This window comes from Theropithecus gelada, chromosome 2 (assembly GCF_003255815.1).
Source record: "Theropithecus gelada isolate Dixy chromosome 2, Tgel_1.0, whole genome shotgun sequence".
In the NCBI taxonomy this organism is placed as follows: Eukaryota; Metazoa; Chordata; class Mammalia; order Primates; family Cercopithecidae; genus Theropithecus; species Theropithecus gelada.
In genome coordinates, this window is record NC_037669.1 from 78,127,650 (window position 1) to 78,151,880 (window position 24,231).

At 39.6% G+C, this 24,231-nt stretch overlaps 1 protein-coding gene across 2 annotated transcripts in view; it reads right to left on the reverse strand.

Moving 5' to 3' along the window:
* Window positions 1-24,231, reverse strand: part of PTPRG (protein tyrosine phosphatase, receptor type G) — a 757,314-nt gene that overhangs the window by 300,867 nt on the left and 432,216 nt on the right. For both annotated transcript variants that reach the window (XM_025375409.1, XM_025375408.1), the window contains exons 3-4: window positions 16,620-16,799; window positions 2,929-3,077 (exon numbers count right to left, since the gene is read on the reverse strand). In XM_025375409.1, coding sequence (XP_025231194.1) covers window positions 2,929-3,077; window positions 16,620-16,799 — 329 coding nt within the window. The remainder of the gene's footprint in view (window positions 1-2,928; window positions 3,078-16,619; window positions 16,800-24,231) is intronic.

Below are 24,231 nucleotides of genomic sequence, written 5' to 3' on the forward strand. Positions count from 1 at the left end.
TTTTTTTTTTTTTTTTTTTTTTTTTTGAGACGGAGTTTCGCTCTGTCGCCCAGGCTGGAGTGCAGTGGCCAGATCTCAGCTCACTACAAGCTCCACCTCCCGGGTTCATGCCATTCTCCTGCCTCAGCCTCCCAAGTAGCTGGGACCACAGGCGCCCGCCACCTTGCCCGGCTAGTTTTTTTGTACTTTTTAGTAGAGACAGGGTTTCACCATATTAACCAGGATGGTCTCGATCTCCTGACCTCGTGATCCGCCCGTCTCGGCCTCCCAAAGTGCTGGGATTACAGGCTTGAGCCACCGCGCCCGGCCGGTGGCTGCCATTTTTAATTAGCTTCTGAATTCAATGGCTCCCTCTGAGAAATGTAAAACTGAAATATTCACCAAAAGTCATGTGTTTCAAAAGAATATTAACCTCTGGCCGGGCGCTGTGGCTCACGCCTGTACTCCCAACAATTTGGGAGGCCGAGAAAGGTGGATCATTTGAGGTCAGGAATTCAAGACCAGCCTGGCCAACGTGGTGAAACCTCGTCTCTACTAAAAATACAAAAATTACCCAGGCATGGTGGCACACACCTGTAATCCCAGCCACTTGGGAGGCTGGGGCAGGAGAATTGCTTGAACCCAGAAGGCAGAGATTGCAGTGAGCTGAGATCATGTGCCTGGGCAACAGTGAGACTCCATTTCAAAAAAAAAAAGAAAAGAAAAGAAAAAAAAAAAGAAAGGAAAAAAAAACAGTATTAATGTCTTTGATACATTATTCCCAGAGTCAAATGTAAAGAGGAAACTGGTCATTTTGGGCATGAGGAAATGTAATTACACAGAGGCAAGGTTCCCAGTTCCCAGCTCTAGAGGTCTTCTTTTCCAAGGTAGCCATCTGATTGAGTTTTTAAGCTTTCAGGACAGGTCTTTTGTCCAAAACAACACAAAATGAACAAACGGCAACCCAATTCTAAGACAAAGAAGCTTCAGAGCAAAGCTGGCTGGACACAAAGCTACCCCTTCAACTCATATTGCCAATGGGAACCTGTCAGCAAGACCAGAAGGAAAATCCTACACTTAAGAACATGATGTAATTTTGCTTCTAGGAATCAAGTTTTCCAAGTACAAATAAAGCTAAGACTTCTAAGAAATGATTCATTCCATTTTAAGGGTGGAAGAGAATCCATTAAGTAGAAACCCAACTCATGAAAGATATCATTATTGTGACTAGGATAGGAAGTTCCACAGATAGAGGAGTCCTAATGCAGGAAGAATTCTGATACTGACAATTTCTGAGCTAAACAAGAAAAAACATGAAGCATTTTCTCAGAGTAGTTATCTCTGGTTTCTCCAGGAACAGTGGATAAGAAACAAATCTGCATGGCCATATAAGCATCTATAGAAAAATAAATATTATTTTCTTATTGTGTAGGGGTTCTTCACCAGAGCTTCATGGATACTTACAGGGTTCAAAAATGGGCCTGAGGAGCTAGGGAGAATGATGAAATCCTATCAGTTACATGTAAATCTATGTGTAGATACATACATGTGTCTTCTTTGTGAAGGGGGTCTCAAGAATTCATCAGATTATCAAAGCAGGACAAGACTTAGAAGCTATGAAATTCTAACAGCTGAAAACCTTCCTTGGCCATGTGGCTCCTTTGATTAACGTATGTTACCAGTGAAAAGTCACTCCACGTTTGAGTATAGCCATAGGCTAGAACTGTTACTGAAACACCCGGGGTTCAGACTAGGTCCGGCTGCTCGCTGCACAGAAAGCCAATCACTGAGATGACAAGCATTGCCAAGGAAGGCTTTAATTGGGTGCTGCAGCCGAGAGAGGAGATGTGAGCTCAGTCTCAAATCCAGCTCCCTGATTGACTAAAACTAGAGATTTAAATAGCATGGAGGAAATGTAACAATGTGTAAGAAAACAAGAACTAAGGAGGGGCAAGAAGGCATTTGGTGCAATGGTCTGGTGAGCTTCAGTCCTCTGATACTTTTTTGAGAGGCCTGAAGGTCCTTTCCTGAGGAAGGAACTCAAATAAAACAAATACAAGTGTGAAACTTTAACAGCAGAAGGGCCAATTTCCATGTTTATCCAAAACAACTGTCTATGGGACTATTGCGCAAGTTTCAGAACCATATTCATTTTGTTCTTCCACACACTTCTAAGGCTTACCACATGGGGGACCTACCAAGAAACAAACATGTTCATCACAACAAAAGAAAAGTCACACAACAATCATGATTAAAGGAAATATATAAGGTTGGCATTGGAAGAGATGTGCTTCTCCCTACCCAACATTAATAAAGGAGTTGGAGACGTGCTCCCTCCCTCACCCTGGCTCTAAGCAGATACACAGCAGCATCTGACCTAGTGCACCCCACACCCTTCTACTGTCCAGCAGGATGGATCACTGAGAAGACCGACACAGCAGAAGCAAAATGTCACCATCAATCCTAACAAAATTAACAGTGACTCATACCACCACAGCCTCTTTTTCAATAGCCACTGGGAGCAAAAAAAACCTTACAACTCTGCTACCAAGAGAAGGTTCTGAGACTCCTCTACATGTTGCCAACTTTTCTATTTTCTTAAGGGTGAAAATGAAGTCAACCCAGTTTCATACATAATGTCATCTTTCAAAAATGGGAACAGACAGTGAAAAGAAACTGTGTCAAATGAAACACATGATGAACATCATCAGCCAGCAGTGAGTCTACTCAAACCACGATGCCTGTGGCTTCTGTGTTTCTCCAGTCAAACAAAGGCAAGAAACAAGGACGGATACCCACCTGCCATACTACGGATAAAGGGTTTCCAGAGAGATGAAGTTAAGTACTGTACAGGTGTGATTTGCAAAATGACTGAGGGTAAGGACATAGCATCTGATTAACATAAAGACTGAAGCACAGCTACACGTTGAGATCTTGACTTTCTCTCACCTCAACAGGAAACCTCCTGCCATCGATGCTGTGTTCAGAGCCTGCTGAGCCATTGCTGTGGCCCCAATGAAATTCCACCTTCTCGGCTTTGAATCTGCCAGGCAGACCAGCTCCACTGACAAAATAGTCGTCTTTCAGAAGGATGGCAACTGTGTGAAATGAATGAGAAGAGAGGAAAACAAATTGAGTTTCAAAATCAAACGGAGTTGTCCTGTTACTTCTAATAAAGTTCATGACTACTATGATGTGAATTATGTCCTCATGTACCTGTGAAAAAATACGAACACACCCGCCTGAGTAAATTAGTTCATTCTAGCTGCAGAATGCTCTCAGAGCATCAGTTGGCCCTAAATCATGACACTTTCCAGAGAATGATCTCAGAATTACTTATTCATTTAACAGATTTAAAAAAAATAGAGACAATAACAGAATAAGTCACTCTGAATCAGTGTCTCCTAAAACTGCTTGATGGTCAAAATCATCTAGAGAGCAAGATTCTTCTTTTTAAGCACTGATTCATGGGGCTACCCCAAGATTCAAGGTCTGGAACCAGATAGGAAATATATAATCAGCCAGATGCAATAGGCATGTTTCTTTGGTCAGAAAATGCAGGCAAGATATCAGGAAACAAAAATTTGTGGATGCTTCCAATATTAAGGCAACAGTAAGTGGGAAGAGAGCTGGGAGTCTGTTATTTAATAACAGTACCCAGGGAAGTGTAATGCAAAATCTACTCTTGAAATCACTCAAATACTGGCAGATAACTGGTTTTCTTTACTTTTTCTTTTAGTTCCAAGCAAAAAATAATTTCCCTTAACCCATCCAAAGAATACATGAGAAGCATCCACAACATAGGGAACCTCAATTAAATTCCAACCCTAAATTTCAAAAATATACTGCTCTTTCTTGAAATACAGGAAGGATAAATTGAGAATAACTTGGATTTACACTAACAAAAAAATATTTTTCCAAAAGGAATATAATGTCTAAATAAAAAACAAATTCTTTTCAAGTGATATATTCCCTTTTTTTGTTTCTCTAGAAGTGAATTCATTCATTCATTCATTCAATAAATACTTATTGGCCGCTAAATACATGTAAGGTGCCAAACAATATACCGAATGGTTGGTGATCGAAAGCCAAGCTTGTGTAAGCCATGGGAAATTGCTTATCCTCATTGTCTCCTCTTCCTAAAGCGATCCTAGTTAGGGCTTTAGTGAGAAATCCTGCATGAAAATTAGGTCTCCATAAAAGATAGGGACTAGGCTAATGACCCACTTCTAGAATACTGCAATTAGTTTCAGTACTTCTCTATGTAAAGGAAGCATTAAAAGCAAGTGAAGGAACTTTCTCATATAAATCCCTTTTTATTGTATTCAAAAGGCAGTTTTTCTCCAACTTTTGAAAAAATATACAAGGAATGCCCAATTAGAAGAACACCAAATTAAAGGATAAAATGAAGTAAAAGCAAGTGTTTCTCGTGCCAATTAAACATGCTACAGCACTGTGCCACCTTCACCCTGTGTTGGGCATGTTTTAGAACAGGGGTCATAAACTTTTCCTGTAAAGGGCCAGTTGGTAAATATTTTAGGCTTTGCAGGCCAACTGGTCTGTAGTGTAACTACTCACTCTTGTCTTTATAGCACAGAAGCAGCCAAAGATAATACTTAAATGAATGGGTGAGGCTATGTTCCAATAAACCTTTATTTAATCACACCAATATTTAAATTGGACAAAATTTTCAATGTGTCATGAAATATTACCACCTTTGATTTTCAAATAATTATTTAAAACTGTAAAAATGAGAGACTCATCATTGTGTGACATAAATATAGTATCTTAGAAGATAATATCTAAAATCTTATATATCTATATATACAGATATTAGAAAATATCTTCTAAAATATTATATGATACCAACCACATACCTTTAGTTCTGATATCAAAACATTTAGGCATTAGCTCAGTAGTGTTTCAAACACTGTTGATCCTTCTCAGCCAGTTGTAAGTTCCATACATAACATTATGCATCCAAAGGACGAAGGCAAAACATTTTGATTCCATCTGTTACAATACACCCAGGGAATCAGCAGCATCTTATAAATATTTGATTTTACCTAAATCATTTATATCTCTGTCAGGGGTCATTTTACTTGTTTTATATGAATAATTAAAAGCATAATTAGGGAACTGTACAATCTGAAACATTAATCTCATTTTTCATTTTACAGTGTTTCTCACCAGAGCACACAGCATGTTACATGTCCACCCACCCCTTTCAAACATGTCATATATTTTTGTTTACACATGAAACTGGAATGAGAGAACTTTCCCAGCTAACACATTTTCTGATGACGGGTGTAACACTGAACTGTTTGAAACAGAATATACTGAAGGTAGTCACTGCAGAGCACAAGATGTCATGCATATGAGCTCAAGACACGTTGGGACTCCATTCTGCCACTTAACAGTGGTGGGACCTCAGGCAGGTTACCCAACTTCTCTGTGCCTCAGTTTCCACAACTGTTCAAATGGGGTAATTACTGCAGTACCTACCTGGCTGGGCTATTTTGACACCTGGAGAAAAATCACACTGGGAAAGCAGATGATCCAGGGCCAGGAAGCCAGCAAGCACATATGCAGTGGCGGTTATTTTCAAACTCATTTCTAGAATCAAGGCTGGAGCTCCTGGACAGCATGGAAGACTGGCCACATAGGTGTAACTCTCTGTTTTCAGAGAAAGTTATACTTTAAAGTAATACTGTCTTTCCCACACAATAACAAGTGTCATTAGAGGCAGGGACAATAGCAAGAGCAGGGATGGCTCAAATATTATTTGGGAGGAGATCTTTTATTTTATTATTTTTTTTGAGATGGCGTCTACCTCTGTCAGTTCTGAAGAGCAGGGAAGTGAGAAAGCTTCTCAAGAGAATGTTCAAAACCTAAAGCAATATGGAAACATCTGCATGCCAAAAAGGATGTGACACTGGTCTTTTTTCTCTGGATGCTTCTCTCTGGATGTCTTTTCCCACGTCTTCCTCTTTTCTGTTACCTAGGTCTGCACCGTTCTTTCTACATTCTAAGTTCTCTGTAATTTGGCACTCAAGTCTGCCCTGGGTAAGAATATACGGTCAGAAACAGCAATAAGATACCATTTGGAGTCTATCAAATTGGTAAGGACTTTTTTTTTTTTTTGAGACAGAGTCTCGCTCTGTTGCCCAGGCTGGAGTGTAATGGCATGATCACTGCTCACTGCAACCTCAGCCTCCTGGGTTCAAGTGATTCTCCTGCCTCAGTGTTCTGAGTAGCTGGGATTATAGGCATGAGCCACCATGCCTGGCTAATTTTTGTATTTTTAGTAGAGACAGGGTTTCACCACGTTAGCCAGGCTGGTCTCGAACTCCTGACCTCAAGAGATTCACCCACCTTGGCCTCCCAGTGCCGGAATTACACAGGTGTGAGTCACTGTGCCCAGACTGGGCCTGGAGGAGAGATCTTAAGTACTAGGTAGATGCTTTTAGTTCACTAAAACCCAGAATAAAAAAGATACTGCCTTTTCTGAATTATTTCTATCTTTTTGATCATATCAAAGAAAATAAAATCATAGTTGGGTGCTAATATAACCCGTATAGTTCCCTGATACTCATTCATTTCCCATTTTTACTCAAGAGTAAGCATAACGCTAAAATTTAATAACATGAGCAAGGTTGATTTATTTTTGTAGATTATGGACATATTTCTAGCATTAAGTCTCTACCAGTCAAACAGAACTGGTTTTTCCAATAATGGTGTTGATAAAGAGTTTTCTTTTAAAATCAATTCATGTAATCAAAATGAAGTAAGTAAATTAGAAGAAAATGCCACTATAAAAATAATAAATATGGCCGGGCACGGTGGCTCACGCCTATAATCTCAGCACTTTGGGAGGCCAAGGCAGGCAGATCATGAGGTAAGGAGACAGAGACCATCCTGGCTAACATGGTGAAACCCCGTCTCTACTAAAAATACAAAAAATTAGCTGGGCGTGGTGGTGGGTACCTGTAGTCCCAGCTACTCGGGAGGCTGAGGCAAGAGAACGGTGTGAACCTGGGAGGTGGAGCTTGCAGTGAGCTGAGATTGTGCCACTGCACTCCAGCCTGGGCGACAGAGCGAGACTCCGTCTCAAAATAATAATAATAATAATAAATACAAATAAAATTTAATCTAAAAATTAAAACAACCGCAGGAAAAGCTGAATCTGGATAAGGCACAAACTGGAAGGTGCCAAAGCTAACAGCTAAAGACAGGAGAAGAATGAATGGTGTTATAGACCGAATGTTTATCTCTCTGGAAACTCACAAATTGAAACCCCAATCCCCCATGTAATGGTATGATGAGTCAGGGCCTTTGGGAGGTGATTAGGCTATGAGGGTGGAACCCTCATGAATGGGATTAGTGCACTTAAAAAAGAGATCCCCAGGCCAGGCACAGTGGCTCACACTTGTAATCCCAGTGCTTCGGGAGGCCAGGGGCGGCGGATCACCTGAGGTCAGGAGTTTGAGACCAGCCTGGCCAACATAGTGAAACTCCGTGTCTACTAAAAGTACAAAAAGTTAGCCGAGTGTGGTGGCAGGCACCTGTAATCTCAGTTACTCAACAGGCTGAGGCAGGAAAACTGCTTGAACCCGGGAGGTGGAGGCTGCGGTGACCAAGATCATGCCACTGCACTCCAGCCTAGATGACAGAATGAGACTCTGTCAAAAAAAAAAAAAGAGGCCCTCAGCCAGCTGCCTTCCCTTCTACCATGGAATATGAGAAGTTATCATCTATGAATCAGAAAGCAGGCCCTCACCAGACACTGAATCTGCTGGTGCCTTAATCTTGGACCTCCAGCCTCCAGAACGCTGAGAAATTTTTATTGTTTAGGCCACCCAGTTTATGTTATTTTGTTATAGTAGCCTGAACTAACTAAGACAGTTGGGCTAAGAGAGAAAGACAGGAAAGGTCTATGTGGTGAACGAAGTTTCTAGAACTATCCTGATTGTGATTAATGTAGATTGTGATGAAATAAAAGCAGAATGATGGAGAAAATAGAAGAAGCTGGAAGCTTCAAATTCAAGGTTTCTTAACCTAGAGTCCAAAAGTCCACAGCTGTGGCTATGTATGGGCTCTGGAGGTCTATACCTTCCTGATACAAGAAGTAAATTTCTGAGCACAGTGCACACATGGAGCTTAGGAGCTGGACTCTGTAGCCAGTAAGTCCAAACTTGAATCCTAGTTCTGCCACTGTCCACTTACGAGAAAGTTAATGCACTTCTTGGTGGCTTTGTTCCTATTCTGTAAAATTGGAATAAGATAGCAGCTACTTCACAGGTAAGTTAAGAGGTTCACAAGGGCTGATATATGAAGAATGCTCACAGCAGCAGTTCATACACATCACAGAATAGCATTGGTGTTATGCAACCTTTAGGAAGGTTATTATCCTAGGAAAGGATCCACAGCTTTCACCAGATTCTCCCTTTGTCTGGGGCTCCCCATGATGTAAAGACCTCCAGGCTATGCAAACGGCCAGGGCAAAGTAGGATCAGTTCACATCTTAAATAAGGAATTAGTTTTCTCCTGAACTGGAAGGGTTGACTAAGTGCCTGGCATTCATAGCATTCTTTGCAGGACATCCCCCAACTGTTTATAAATTAAATTCAACATGTGTGTATAACACAGGCTAAAGCAAATGTTCACACTAAAATCTGAGTAAACAGCAGCAGGTGCCAAAAAGTAAAGAAAAATGGATGAGAGGAAAACTAGCAGTTTACATATCATATCAAACCGCCAAGACTATAAGGTAGAAAAAAAAGCCTACCATTATGGACCCTAATGATGGGATCCCTAGACCACTTTCCACAATATCTGTGACATCAGAGGGATGCCCTGGGGCTCCCAGTAAAAGAGAAACGCTCTTGTCTGAAGGTCAGAATGCACTGGCTGTAGTTACAGCCTTCCACTAATTTCCCTGTAGACACTGACATTTATGTTTTTCAAATACTCAACAAATATTCACTGAGTAATCACTGGCGGAAAAAGTTGGGTAAATCAGACACAACTCTTGCCCTTCTGGAACTTATGGTTAATGGGAAAGACAGGTCTCAAGAACTAAACAGACAACAGAAGCAAACCTGCAAGTGGGACAAAGGGTAGCACCTGAGCATCCAAGCCTAGATGAGAGAAGGGGAGGGTGTCATGGTCTGAGCTGAGAGTTAAAGGAGCTACCCCAGGGAAGTGCCAACAAGATGGGAGAACATCAAGAAAGAATCAATGGCCCCGTGGTAGTGCTAATGAGTAAGAGAAAGCCAAGGTGACAGGTATCCAGAGAGCAGGATGGGACACGAGGACAGAGCACGAGGCAGGGACAGTGAGCAATCTGTCTGTTCCAAGAGAAATGGGAAGTCCTTGATATGATTGGGAGAGAGAACAACAAAGAAAAAGGGAGAGACAGGCAAGATCAGATTAAGGAACTAAGATTACTCTGGCTACTCTGTGGAGAAGGCCTGGGAGGAAAGCAATGTTGGTCAGTAGAAATATGTGAGGAGCTGATAGCAGTAATCCAGTAAAGAGTCCCTGGACATGCTGAGTCAGAGCAACCTCAGACATCCAAGAGATGATAAACCACAGGAATATCCTGGGTCTCAGTTAACTCACTGCTAAACTGGGTGAAATGAACAAGGTGGATTAGTTAACACTTTAACCATATAAGACATGAAAGATGGAGGAGTCTAGCAGAGAACGCTGTACCCTAAAAAAGAAACGGTTCTTCAAAAAATGGCCGGTAACATTCAGGGTAATTAGTTAATCAGGCTTCTGTCTACACAAAAACTAGTTCCTACCACCTGAACTTGGGTTCTGAGGCTGTGGGCATAACAAAGAAAATGGAGCTTAGCAGACAGGAAACACAGCTTGCAGAGTACCTAGCCAAAGACTGACCCAGTGAAATAGCTCCAAGCTCAATTCCAGGGTTCAGGTAAAGCTGGATAGTATTAGAATGAAAGAACCCAAGAACATGGGCCTTTGAAACAGGAAAATTTATAAAGCAGAGCAAAAGCACACCTAGCATTCCCCAAATAAATTAATGGATTTTAAAAATTAAACTTACATTTTCTTTTTTCGGGCAACCTCAAGCTAATCAGAGATGCCCCAGGGTACTACAAAGACACTGTTTATATTAGGCACGCCCAACATAAACAATGCCAAGGGCCCAGATGTTTCCAAACATCTGTCTACTTGGCTGATGTTCTGCTCTTAATCAGAAGCTTGGCAGCCTCTTTGTAAGTGAAATGACCTATTTATTAGTGACACAAACAAAACTCAGAGTAAAAAAGCAACTGTTGATCAAGGAATGATGACTCCACAATGGTCTACCATCATCATCCCATATTTACACCTATTAAGGATCATTACATTGAGGAGGCTGCGGAAGTGTTATAATAAAAATAAAAGTAATGATTGGCACCAGGTGAGTTTGAGACCCTCCCAAAAATACATTTGGGGAATCATTCATATATTTCACTTATCCAGGCCCTCCTCATCCAATATTAATCAGAGATAAGAGAGGTTTTATTGAAATAAGAACACATTTAGGTTATTACTGTCAATATCAAAATCTACTCCATAGATACAATAAATGAAAATATTTTTTAAACTTCAGTTCTCTTCTATGGCCAGCTCTAAGGAAGGAAGACAGGAAGGAGAGAAGGGGGACAACACTAGGAGCAGGCAGTGAAAACAGACACAATGAGGCAGAGAGACAGAGACATGCCCCGGCGGGGGCAAATGCAAGGAGAAGACACAGGAGGAAATGTGGGAGAGAATGAAACCACAAAAAAGGTAAAAGCTCATGGAGAGATCCATAGAGAAAGACATGTGAGTCCAACAGAATACAAAGAATAGGCAGAGGTTGCAGTGAGCCAAGATTGCGCCACTGCCCTCCAGTCTAGCAACACAGTGAGTGAGACTCCAAAAAAGAAAGAAAAGAAGGAAAGAAAGAAAGAAAAAAACAGAAAGCCCAAACTATCAGAAATATACAAAGACACACACATACACCACACACATACCCATACCCATACCCATACCCACAACTCCCTTACACACATAAAAACACACTTTTCCTAGAAACTTCCTAACCAATCTCTTGATTACTAAAGGCATCCGTGTTACACTTGAGCAACCATGCCACTGTGGGATCACATCTTGCATCAGGGCTAGGCACAAAAGTCCATCAGTTTTGGAGGGAAATCAGACATCATGAAGACTGCTATTGAAAATCTTGTAATGAGCCGGGCGTGATGGCTCATGCCTGTAATCCCAGCACTTTGGGAGGCCGAGGTGGGGCAGATTGCTTGAGGCTGGGAGTTCAAGACCGGCCTGGCCAACATGGAGAAACCCCGTTTCTACTAAAAATATAAAAATTAGCTTGGCGTGGTGGCATGCGCCTGTAACTCCAGCTACTTGGGAGGCTGGGACATAAGAATCACCTGAACCTGGGAGACGGAGGTTGCAGGGAACCAAGATGGTGACACTGCACTCCAGCCTGGGCCACACAGCAAGACTCTGTCTCAAAAAAAAAAAAGAAAAGAAAAGAAAAGAAAAACCCTGTAAGGTGCCCATCTAAAGTGGTAGCCTGGTGCTGACTCTCAGTAAGGCTCACACATCCTTGTCTCCACTGACCTTGGAAGAGACAAGTGGCTCTTCAGGGCTGTAGAGAGGCAGCAGTTAGCTTGAGTGGGGTTCTACAATGAACAATAGGGCAAAGAGTATCTTTCAACTCCAGACACTTGCTTGACCTTGGGGAGGGGTGGCCACCCCTGGCCTGCGTCTGAGCAGAGCCACATCCTCCTCCAACACTTAGCTTGGATCACAAGCGCAGTTAGGGAAATAGCATGTGGAAATGACGAAGGTTGTTAAGATTTTATTTTTCTCTTTTTACCAGCTAGCAATTAGTTTGTTCATTACTTAGCTTGCCTCTGTGTGCTCTTAAGTTGCTACTCTACTGAAAACTTCTAAGAGCCGGGTAAAATAAACTCAATGCAACAGTGTCGTAAAATACTTGCCTTAGTTTTATGGGCACAGTAACATACTAGAAAATGACTCTTGACTTCCCCATCTATAGTTTCCCTCCCATTGATTCTTGTGTGAACTGAATAACCATATTTTGAATCCATCTGTGTCAGGCACTATGGCATATGCAGACAAATAGGAAAGAATGTCGGCAAAGAAAAAATATAATAAACCAATATAATGAAAGAAGATGAAAGTAGCATGCTTTGTGGTAAACACATTTACTATTTGTCCTCAGTATGGGATGTAAGAAAAAGTAGTTTAAAAAAAAAAAAAACCCCTCCCAATAGTTAAAATTCATAGAAGACCATGTCTTATTAACAAACATCAGAAGCACCATCTAAGTATTAAATTCTGATCTTTTTGCTGGAAGCTAATGCTAGGAACAGCAAGATTGTCTTGAAATGTTCTTGATGAATGCATTATCTTTTCATTCTACAAAAATGAAAGAAAGGGAAATAACTTTAGATGAAATAAAGTGGGAACTGGCACAATAGATAGTTACGGCTCCTCAGGAAGAAACAGGGAGATGCTATCTGTCTTGTGAAGATATTTTAGACAACTTTCGAGAAGTGGGTTAGGTACAACCAAGCTGCTCTATTGATTATGCTAGATAGGATATATAGCACTCTCAGGGGGTTAAGACAGATCTGAACATTTAAGCTGTTTTATGGGAGAGTTACTGTCTGTATGTAATAGGCCGCTTTAAATATTAACTTTCTATATTCATATTTTAATATACAAAAGACAGAGTCTATTTTACAGATAAGTGACCTGTAAATTTCCATCAGAAAAAAATAAATACTCCCTCTTGAATTTATTTCCTGGAATATAAAGTTCCAGAAAATACTCTAAAATAATTTTAGAGAAGAAAAATATGTGTTGCTTAAAAATTAATGATTTACGAAAGTTCATCTAGGTATGCAAGATAGATATAAAATGGATGGCACAAAGGCAGACCATGTGGCTCATGATACACGAATTTTTTTAAATTTAAACTTTTAATTTTTCTCAGAATAGCAGATTCACATGCAGTTGTAAGAAATAATGCAGATACCACGACCCCTTTAACCCATTTCTCTTAATTGTACCATCTTTCAAAACTAGTACAGTGGGCCGGGCACGGAGGCTCACGCCTGTAATCCCAGAACTTTGGGAGGCTGAGGCGGGTGGATCACCTGCTGAGGTCGGGAGTTCAAGACCAGCCTGACCAACATGGAGAAACCCTGTCTCTACTAAAAATACAAAAAACTAGCTGGGCATGGTGGCGCATGCCTGTAATCCCAGCTACTTGGGAGGCTGAGGCAGGAGAATTGCTTGAACCCAGGAAGCGGAGGTTGTGGTGAGCCGAGATCACTCCATTGTACTCCAGCCTGGGCAACAAGATCGAAACTCTGTCTCAAAAATATATATAAATAAACCAACCAACCAAACAAAAACACTGTAGTACAGTGATAGGTGGTTTCTTTAAAAAAGAAAGGTTGCCTATCAATATTATTCAATGTGGAAATTATAAACCCCACCCTAATTTAGCCTGCACTAATATGTACTGATCAGTTGAATTTATATGATCCAGACAAAATAGATCAAATGAATACTCATTTCTTCAAATTCTAAAAAATTTATTAACTCATGGTGTGTTAAGATCTATAGAATAGCCAAGCATGGTGGCTCATGCCTATAATCCTAGCATTTTGAGAGGCTGAGGCAGGCAGATCACTTGAAGCCAGGAGTTCGAGACCAGTATGGCCAACATGGCAAAACCCTGTCTCTACTAAAAATATAAAAATTAGCCGGGCCTGGCAGGGCACGGTGGCTCACGCCTATAATCCCAGCACTTTGGGAGGTTGAGACGGGAAGATCACTTGAGGTCAGGAGTTCCAGAGCAGTCTGGCCAACGTGGTGAAACCCCGTCTCTACTAAAAATACAAAAATTAGCCGGGGGTGGTGGTGCACTCCTGTAGTCCCAGCTACTCAGGTTGCTGAGGTGGAAGAATTGCTTCAACCCGGGAGGTGGAGGTTGCACTGAGCCAAGATTGTCCCACTGCACTCCAGCCTCAAAAAAAAAAAAAAAAAATTAGCCGGGCATGGAGGTGGGTGTCTGCAATCCCAGTTACTCAGGTGGATGGGGCACAAAAACTACTTGAACCTGGGAGGCAGAGGTTGCAATGAGCTGAGATTACACCATTGAACTCCAGCCAGGGCAACAGAGTGAGACCGTCTCAAAAAAAAGACCTACCAAATGAAGGAAGTTTATATTAGTGTTAAAACAACACAAGTTGATTTCTGCACCCAAGTTTCTAAACCACCATAAGTTAAAACTCTTTCAAGAGATTTAAAAAAAAAAAATTGCATGTTCTTTGTTTCAAATTGCATATAGCTGGTTGTCACTTTTTAAAAACCCTTCCTATGGCAGAATCATCTTATTTATGATATATTGGCCTATCTAGTATTATGTCGTGAATTTTACAGTAATTAGTTGTATGAGAGTAACAAAGATTTACTTCTGCTTCTCAGAACACTGTGCTTCTGAAATTTCTGAGACCGATGGGTTTGTATTTGGATAGCTTTGCTCTAAAATCAAGTACATGCACTCAGATATGCAACAGGTTGTGGATCACTCTAGGAAGCCAGGAGAGTGACAAAGATTGATAATCAGCTTCTGGAAGACCAAGGTCATGAATCAACTTGAATTGAGTGAACCCTACATACGTCTAAACCCTGTCATTGGTGATACCAAGCCGAAAGCTGTCACTGAAACGTGTTATCTTTGCTGAAGGCTGTCAAACGTTGCAAGTCAAGTAGAAAACCGTATCAGAGAGCGCAGTGATTGTCTCTGACAGCCTTCCAGAATGTGGTGCTGAGGTGGTACTCAGTTCCAATCTCTGATTGCACCCAGGGTGGCAAAGCTCTCGTCCACTACATTTAGATATTCTGAAGAGAAATAATCTCATTGCAGTTATCCTAAGAACACTATATTTAAAACATAAAGTAGGGCAACTGATAAATTCTGAATTGCAACAATAAGCACACAATCTGTGCTGCGGTGGTAGAGAGGTGAGGATGAAAAGGTACACACAGGCCAGGTGCAGTGGCTCATGCCTGTAATCCCAGCACTTTGGGAGGTCGAGGTGGGGAGATCACCTGAGGTCAGGAGTTGGAGACCAGTCAGGCCAACATGGCGAAACTCCGTCTCTACTAAAAACACAAAAACTAGCCGCGGGTGGTGGCACATGCCTGTAATCCCACCTACTTGGGAGGCTGAGGCAGGAGAATCACTTGCACCTAGGAGGCAGAGGTTGCAGTGAACCAAGATCGTGCCACTGAACTCCAGCCTGGGCAACACAGCGAGCCTCTATCTCAAAAAAAAAAAAAAAAAAAAAAGAAAAGAAAAAGAAAAAAAATACATACAAATAACATTATTGGATCACCAGTTTTTTTTCTGGTGATCCCTAAAGCTCCCCATTTAGCCAGTTAGGTTATTTAAAAAAAAAAAAAGAAAAAAAAAAAGGCAACTTTGTGACCTACAACATGAATAGGACCAAAGGGCTAGGAGTGAAGTCATTTTAGCCCAGCATGAGGGCTCTGGCAGCCAAGGTTCCTGAAAGGGATTACTAACAGTGGTGCGCAGTGACATCCTTGGTTACAAAGGGTTCACTTTAAAAAGAGAAAGAGAGAAAAAAACTTGTTTTAATGGGCCAAAGTTATCAAGTAGTTAAGTAATAAGAGTGAAAAATATCTTTAGGCATCAACAGAACCCCAGGTAGCACTAAGCAGAGATGTAGTATAATATCCCAGAGCTTATTTTCAGATCATACAGCGAAGCACAGCAAGGCATTCTCTGGTACTTATAAGGACAATCTATAAACTGATATTTGCACAACAGTAATTGAGAGGGAGGTAGCTCTTCGCATTAGCAATGGTAAAAAGACGATGCTGCATATTCACAAATCCCAAAATGACAAGTGGAAGAATCAAATTGCTGGTCTGATACACAAAGGGATGAGACAGTTCGTCTGTACTCGGAAGTAATAAAAAATATTAATAAACCAAATCTCAAGAAAGATAAGAATTCTGATTTCATTTGCATATTTGGCACCATGTTACCTGACAGAACTTTCTGCAATGACAGAATGTCCTCTGTCTGAGCTGCCCAATAGGGTAATTACTAGCCGTATGTGGCTGATAAGCACTGGAAATGTACCTAGTACAACTGAGGGACTGTTTTAATATTATTCAATTTTTAATTAAAACTTAAATGGAAATAGCCATATGTGGCTAGTGGCTACCAGACTGGGTAGCTTTCTGAAAGTCCTTCTACATACCTTACATCTGTTAACTCATTTAATCACTACAACCCTAGGTCTAGACGTATAATATTTTATTATCTACAGTTTATATTTTTCAAAAAAATGAAGTGACAGGGTGATTAGCCACAAAGTGATGTATCCAGTCACACACCTCGTTCTGAAACTAAGGACTGATTTAGGCTCCCTACAGCAATGTACACTATTCAAGGAGCAAGTCATGGTTAAGGTAAACACCAGAGGCATCCAAAAATAGTTCCTGTTGCTCTGTGGACAAATAAAGAAGACATTGTCTACCTGTTTTCCCTGTGTTTTTCATCCAGGTTTTGTTAGAAGACTCATTGTCGAAGCCATCGAGCTGCAGTTCCTGGTATTCTTCCCCGACACGCGCATGCTGGTCTAAAATGTCAACAGGAGACTGGTGATGGCCCCCACAGCTGACACTAGATGTGACCCAGTGCTCAGGACCATAGGCACCTGTTGAAAGAAGACAACACTTCAATCCTCATGGTTCAAGGGTCAGGGATGAAATGAATAAATCTTAGGAAGCTGAGCACTGCATCTCTCAACATGTCCCTAATCCAAAGAGGTGAATGTACTGAAAACTATGAATCGAAGCCATTTGCCTGATGTGGCAAGAAGATTTCAGAAAAGATGTTACCTGAGTTAGTTTTGCTTCTTGATTTACAATCAAACATTTGCTAACTTTACCTTTAACCAGGTTAAGAGAGTTGTGTAGAAGGGCTGTCAGGGTTGTTCATATTTCTGAAAATTTTAAAATATTTCCTAAAATAAGCAGAGCATTTATTCACAAAAAAAAAAGCACCTTGATCAAGTTAGCATGTTTTGCTATCGTGAGCAACATCCTAAATACAACTATCTTCTTAGCCCATGAAAGTTTGCAAACATGAAAGAGGAAAAAAAATAAAAGCAACAGAAAACTAGATGAGAGGCATTACAAATGACGGGGGCAATAAAGGCAGGTTTTTCCTTTGGCTAATTGTGAAAGATTTTTCAGTTTGGCCTTCATTTGTACACGTGAGTGTTAAGGCGCTCATCTCTCCTTTTCGATCCTTCTCTCTCATAGAAAATGCAGTCATAAAGTTACCTTCAGACTGGACTCTGCACTCATATAAATAAAGACTTTGGGGGGACATATGCCACAGAAATAAAGGAAGAAAGCACAAAAATAAAGCATAATTCTAATTCTAATAGGTACCAATCAGGCATAAACACAGAAAACACACTGCATTTGCCTCCTTGCCTTATTTGGACATGAAATTTTATGGGAGCAGTTTCTATTACATTGACTACGTGCTCTTAAGACTTTTCCGCATCCTACTTTTAACCTTGTTGACACAACATAGCGGGCGTAGCCTGCTGAAACAACTTTTGCTGGAAAGATTAAGATTGAATCCTTTATTGATAATTAGATAAGAATAAACTTTACAATTTTTAGCAGGTAAAACACAGGCTTCCCAATCAGAAAGCTGAATGTGTATATACACACTTAGTGTATATACATTCATATACAGAAATACTAGCTGATGGGTGGGAATTTTTATGCCTCCTGTATACCTAGCCTCGTACAATGGAAGACACAAAGAAATCTTATTTAGTTTATTAGTAGGTAAGTCCAACTTGTTAGTTTAGTAGTGTAGGTAAATCTCCCTACCACTAAATAAGAGCCCACATGAGTGACCATCCTGCCACTAGCCAATCATTTGCCACGGCTTTCCCCATTCCCCGAAAACTGGTAACAGCTCACAGTAGATATAAACAAGGGTACAAGAAAAATGGGACAATCACAGAAAGTATTTTCCGTCATGGAAAGAGCATGCAAGAGCAATGGATACAGCTCCTTAAAAATGATGCATATTTTTGCTATCTGGAAAATACCTCAGCCTCACTCTAAAGCTTAAGTCATTCTCCCTAATCCTCATCCCAAAGAGTAAGATAAAAACAGACTATCCGAATGAACATGTTCGCTGATTGGCAAAGGTCTAGCAAACTCGGGGATACTCTTAAGTCATTTGTAAGTGTCACGCTGCTATCTGGAAAAAGTTAACATCACCATTCTCTTCACTGCATGATTCCAACTAAATTGTCATAGGCTTTTCACTTATGTCTTTTTTTTAACCTCTTTGTCAAATTCCCTATGTCTGTGATGAGTCACAAAGGGATAGTATGCATTTGCCATATATTTAGCCAACTTTTATTTTGGCCAAACTTTATTTTCATCTTGCATCTGTATATTTGAAGGAAAAAAAAAAAAAAAAAAAGAGGGGAAGGAGACATAAGGAGGGGCTCCAATCATCCTGTCTACAGCTTAAATTTTCTTCCAGATGCCAAAAGAATTCATTGAAAAACCAAATAAAGTGATGGTTGATTTATCAGATGGCTGACCAAAATAGGAATTTTACTTAGCCACAACTGAGCTTATAAATCCAAATTATGGAAACTAATGTTTTAATATCATAATATCATATGTGTATGTATGCATGCCTTCTAAAAACTTACAATAAAATTACACTCAACAAGGAAAAATGATACAGGACACAGTAAAATAAATCCAAATACCTATGATTCAAATAATAGATGCAAGCCATCATTTGGAAAAACAGACACCTGATAATTATCCTCCTACTACTAACAATTTAAAAAATACTCTGCAATGTCAGAAAAGTACTTGCCATTCATATTATTTCTCATAACCTTCCAGACATGGGTAAAATATAATTTATCACTCTATAAAAATATAATCAGGGTTCATACCAGTGGGATTCATTTATTCACTGGTAACAATCTGAAGATTTAAGCCGACTACATGCTTGCTTTCACACTTCCACCCAATATACGTTCAAGTGCAATTTTAATTGAAACTGATCTTCCACTTCAGATTTCAAATTAATTCTTCTTTGGAGTACTTCATGCTTCAGACACCCTTGCCTTGCAAAAACCCCTATGTCATTAGCAGAGGAAACAGAACACTTTTTCTAAGCTTGCAGGTATTGATTATCTATTCTCACATCGAAGCACCATTGCCATTCCACACTGTATTAATCTCTTTGGTGTTAAGACTCTTTATAAAAGACTGAGAATTATACCATTAATCGTTTGCAGTTCCACAAGACTCATAGTATTGAATGCTTTGTTTTTCACAAATTTGAATAAATGCTTTTATGTAAAAAAAAAAAAAAACTAAATAAAAACTATGGTTAACTTAAAGCTATTTGGGAAGAGATGAACACTTGAGAAGAAGCCTTCCTCTCTCAGACATGATATTACCCATCTATAATAATAAGAGTCACTTGCACTTTAGTTTCCTCTTACTGACTCTTTTTTAGAAGTAACAAGACATCTGCATTTTGGCAGCAAGACCCTTCTGAACGGCTCACCAACTCCAACACGTCAATCTAGTACACAAGTCTGTGTTCTTAAAAGGGGAGAGGTAAGGGCAGGGGTAAAAACCACAGGGCAGTCTGAGTTGCCAAAAGTAACTTCTTGTTCACCTGCTGAAAGTCTTAAAGAAATGAGATTTTGATTGAGACATACTGCCAACCTCTAAGTTCCAAGGGAATGTAATAGTGTTTCTCATTCAACATGGGATGATAAATATATTCTTTTTAATGAATTCAATAAACACACCTGAAACCCCTGGCTGAAAGTTTGATCTCAGGGTAAATGTCCCTTTGTGAGGGACACACGGGGCGGTTCTTGGTTTCCTTTGGACCCCATTATCACTATTGTATAATGTACCATTTATACCTAAATGTCTATCTTCCCCACTAGTGGTAAACTCTGAGAACTGGTTCCTTCTATATCTTGTACAACTTCATTCCAATGCCTATCACAGGGGCTCACATATAGTAAGCCCTTAAAACGAATTTTTTGGTACAAATAAATGAACTGAAAGAAGAGAGAACTGAAAGAAGAGATTAAAGAGTGGCAGAATTCTACTTTCTAATGACACTGCTATGTTTTCTCCACATTATTTTAGTTTTAGTTTACACATCTATCTACTGACTTCTTGCTAAGTATTCCTCACTCCCTTGGTTTCCAGAGTCAGGATGTCAACTTCAGGAATAAATACTACTTTTGTTCTTCAATAATATATTAAATTAGTTTGAACTGTTACAAGGTAAAATAAGCTGCAAATATGCGATGTCTATGAAAGAATCCATGTTCACATTTAACAAGCCCAGCAAAGGTGACTATGGCTTTTTAAAGAAAGGGTGCACTTTCGAAAGCAAGAGTGTGCCACTCTTGCTTTCGACGCCTTCTGTGAAGCATCCTCATTTTTAAAACCGCTCTTATTTTTTCTATGCTTTAACAGACCTCTGTAATCAAAGAAGGTCAATCAAATAGGAAACTGAGTCTTAATGATCAATCCATCACTGTATCAATTTAAATACAGAATCAACACTTGCTCAGTCCTAGACACCGTGCTGAGAAACGGGAACTAAGGAGCAGGGCTGCCCCAGTTCCCTTGGACAGTTTAAGCTGCCTGTGGCTCACAGCCACTCCTCTGTACAATGAGGTGCCCAGACACCAAAGGGTGGCTGAAAGGATTATATTAGATAATCCATGTGTTTAGAGCATTATCAAACACTAAAAGTTCAGTAAGTGCTGCCTGCAATAATTACTGCCTTTATTACTGGCTTATAAATGTACAGCAGACTGTCAAGAAACTGATTAGGCAATGGATGGAACAGACATGTAGCTAAGGAAGGTGGGTGCAAGCATTTCACGGCATGCAAAGGGAGAGGAGGGGCTCCACTTCCCCAGGAGATAACTTATGACGCTTGAGTGAAGTCACTTCCTGCAGTGCAGAGAAGTTTACTAGCCTGTGGTCATCTAATAGGCATTTTCCATTTGGGCAGAGGCCAACAGTCAAAAGTAGAGTTTGCCCCTCTTGGAAGAAGAGCTTAATCCCATTTTTGGCTAGATGTAGTAAGTTCTCAGTGGAGAAGCCTAGCAAACATCAACTCAGTCAAGCGATGTAGGTTAACATCCCCATTGAGACCACATGGTTACTTTGGACGTCTGACAGGAAGTGGTAAGAAGGGCAACCTCTGTGGTATCTTTTCCAAAAATTCAAACCCTTGTATAATGATGGGGAATATATCAGACAAACCCAAAATAGGGAACATTCTATATAACTGACAAACACTCCTCAAAAGTGTCAAGGTCATGAGAAAGACTAAAACGCTGTCAGAGACCAGAGAAGATTAAGGAGACACAGACAATAAATAGAGCGTGGTGTTCTAGATTGAATGGTGGAATCAAAAACAAAAATAAATGGAAAAACTCATGAGCTCTGAGTAAAGTTTGGCGTTCAGTTAATAGTAAACACACCCATGTTGGGTTCCTAGTAGGTCCTTGTCAAAAGGTCATTCTTTTGTGGCTACTCTGCCAAAGAAATGAAGACATTATGGAGGAAACTGCATAGAAGACAAGTAAAATGTAAGTTGTGCTAAATGAGTTAAATTTTACTATACAGGTTTTACTGGATCTACTAGTATGCATTTAGGCCATGTCTGTGGCATGATATATGAGGGAGATGGGCACTGATTTATGGGTAATTCTGGGATGATTATCACATCCTTTTTGGATAAAGGGAGCCTGCACACACAAAAGACAAAGGAAACGAGACTAGGGTAAAGAAAATAATCAAGTTCATGGGCGATGTTACTTAAGCTTATACAGAAACCTTATATAAAGTTGGAGAAATTCAGTTTTTAAAGCTGTCATTAAGAAAAACATCATTAGCTTAATCTATAGCTCATTTGTGCAATAAAATAACCCACTTCTACCTCCTTAGTGTGCCACTCACAAGTCACTGTATGTTTCTCACTTTGAGATGTTATAATTTATTAGACTAGCATCCGGAAGACATACTTCTACAGTAGGGAGAATAAATCACACGACTGGAGATTCATTCCAACTGGCCTGTTTAAGACAGATAGAATTCCTCACGTGAAAATAATGACAAATACCGTAAATCTGGGCTTGAGTCTGAGACCTCACTTCATGCACAGTTTCTTTAAGGCAGATTTAGCCCAAAGGACTTGGTTGACACATACAAATTTTAAATCAGTGCTAGTTAATTCTATTCAAACAAATATCAAATAAAAATCTGAGAGAAACACCTTAATGTGGCCCTACCATCACCCCCAGCCATACTACTTGAAAAGTTCAAATAAGGACAAATAAAACTGGTCAGCAACAAGAATTTTCTACAATTTAAGCAAACTGTCTCACTTCAGTATAGTTCTCTGTTAATAACTGACCTAAGATAAAAGTTGTATGAGCATAGAAATCATAGTTTTGTCTAAAAGCAAGGAATTTCACATACCTATCTATGATTCATGTTCCAAACAGTGGTTTCTTTAAATACATAAGAGGTTCTTTGCTGAAAATAAGCATGTACCTTGAATTTATTTTACCACAATAGATCCAAATAATGGTTTCTATTCACTAATGAAAAGCCATTAAAAATAATGAATTCTGTCTAAATCTAATTAAAAACAAAACTAATATACATGTATGTGCTGTTTCCAGTCAAATATGCTTATTAATGCCTCCCTCAATAAACTTATGTTAAAAATATTACCTGAATCCGGGATTATTACTCTGCATCTTGTTGTCTACTTTTAACCAACAGCAACAATCCAAAATTATGTGTATCATTTACTACCTACTATTATAATTAATGCTTTTTATCCCAAATCTAATACACATGTTTAAATTATTCCATGTTTTAATTAAAATCTTTATGGGATTCTTCTTACAATTCTTTTGCATTCTCCAGTACTGGTAGCTTAATTACTTCTTGTGCATTTATTGTGTGTACATGAAAAATGGAAAAAGTCTTAAAAGGCATGCATATTGCTGCTTGCCAGTATTTTTACTTTATTCATACTCAGTTATAAAGCTGTTCAACTTTGTTGATAGAAATATTCTAAATTTTAAGCCAGTTAAGAAAATATAAAGTTACTTTGCAGACAATGAAACACATGGTTTTAAATTTTAGGTGTAAAAACTGCAGTGCTCCATTTCATATCAAGGTGTGCTTTAAGAAAACTATCAACAACTAACCATAATAACAGAAGTAATAGCAGACAATAACATCAGAAATAGAAACTACTTTGTTCATTTTTTAATACCATTATCTGTCTAATTTCCCAGGGTGTCTATTTCAGGACTGGATGTTAAAACTATTTCAGGTAAAATTTCATTCAGCACCAAAGCCTAAACTGGAGGTCCCAGACTCTAATCCCGATGGTAAAAGCTTCTCTGGAGCCTATTTTACTGTTCTGGAAAAGGAGGGTATTAAAAAGCGTAAAGATGGCGATAATGGCTACCTTTTAATTCTGAGCCACAGACCTCTAGGCTGAGTAAAGGCTTAAAAGGAGTTGACTGATTTAGTGACGCCTGCATGGGTGCATAATATGACATTATTAGGGTACAAACCACAAACATGCATGCCATCCACACACTGCAAGATTCTGAAGGTCCTTCAAAGACTTAAAAGTCTTTGACCTATGCATGCTTAGGTGTACCTGGGGTTTAAAAGTTACATCTTTCAAGTTGAATCTACCCCACATCCAAACATTCAATAAAAATTTCTACCAATAATTGGGATCATTTATTCACCCAAAACCTAACTAGTCTGACTTCAAGTTGTACCAACTTTATTCCTGCTTCTCGTAGATACAACATGGAACTGGTTTCAACAAGTATCTGAGATACTAACAAAGTTATCACAATTCTTACTGGCCAATGCCAAACATCTTAAGTGTTTATAAAATGGAGATGAGTTGGTTCCAGACCTGAAGTTTTCAACCTTAAAGTTAGGTACACCCTCAAACAGTCAACATTTTGACACTAATATGTTCTTTTAGAA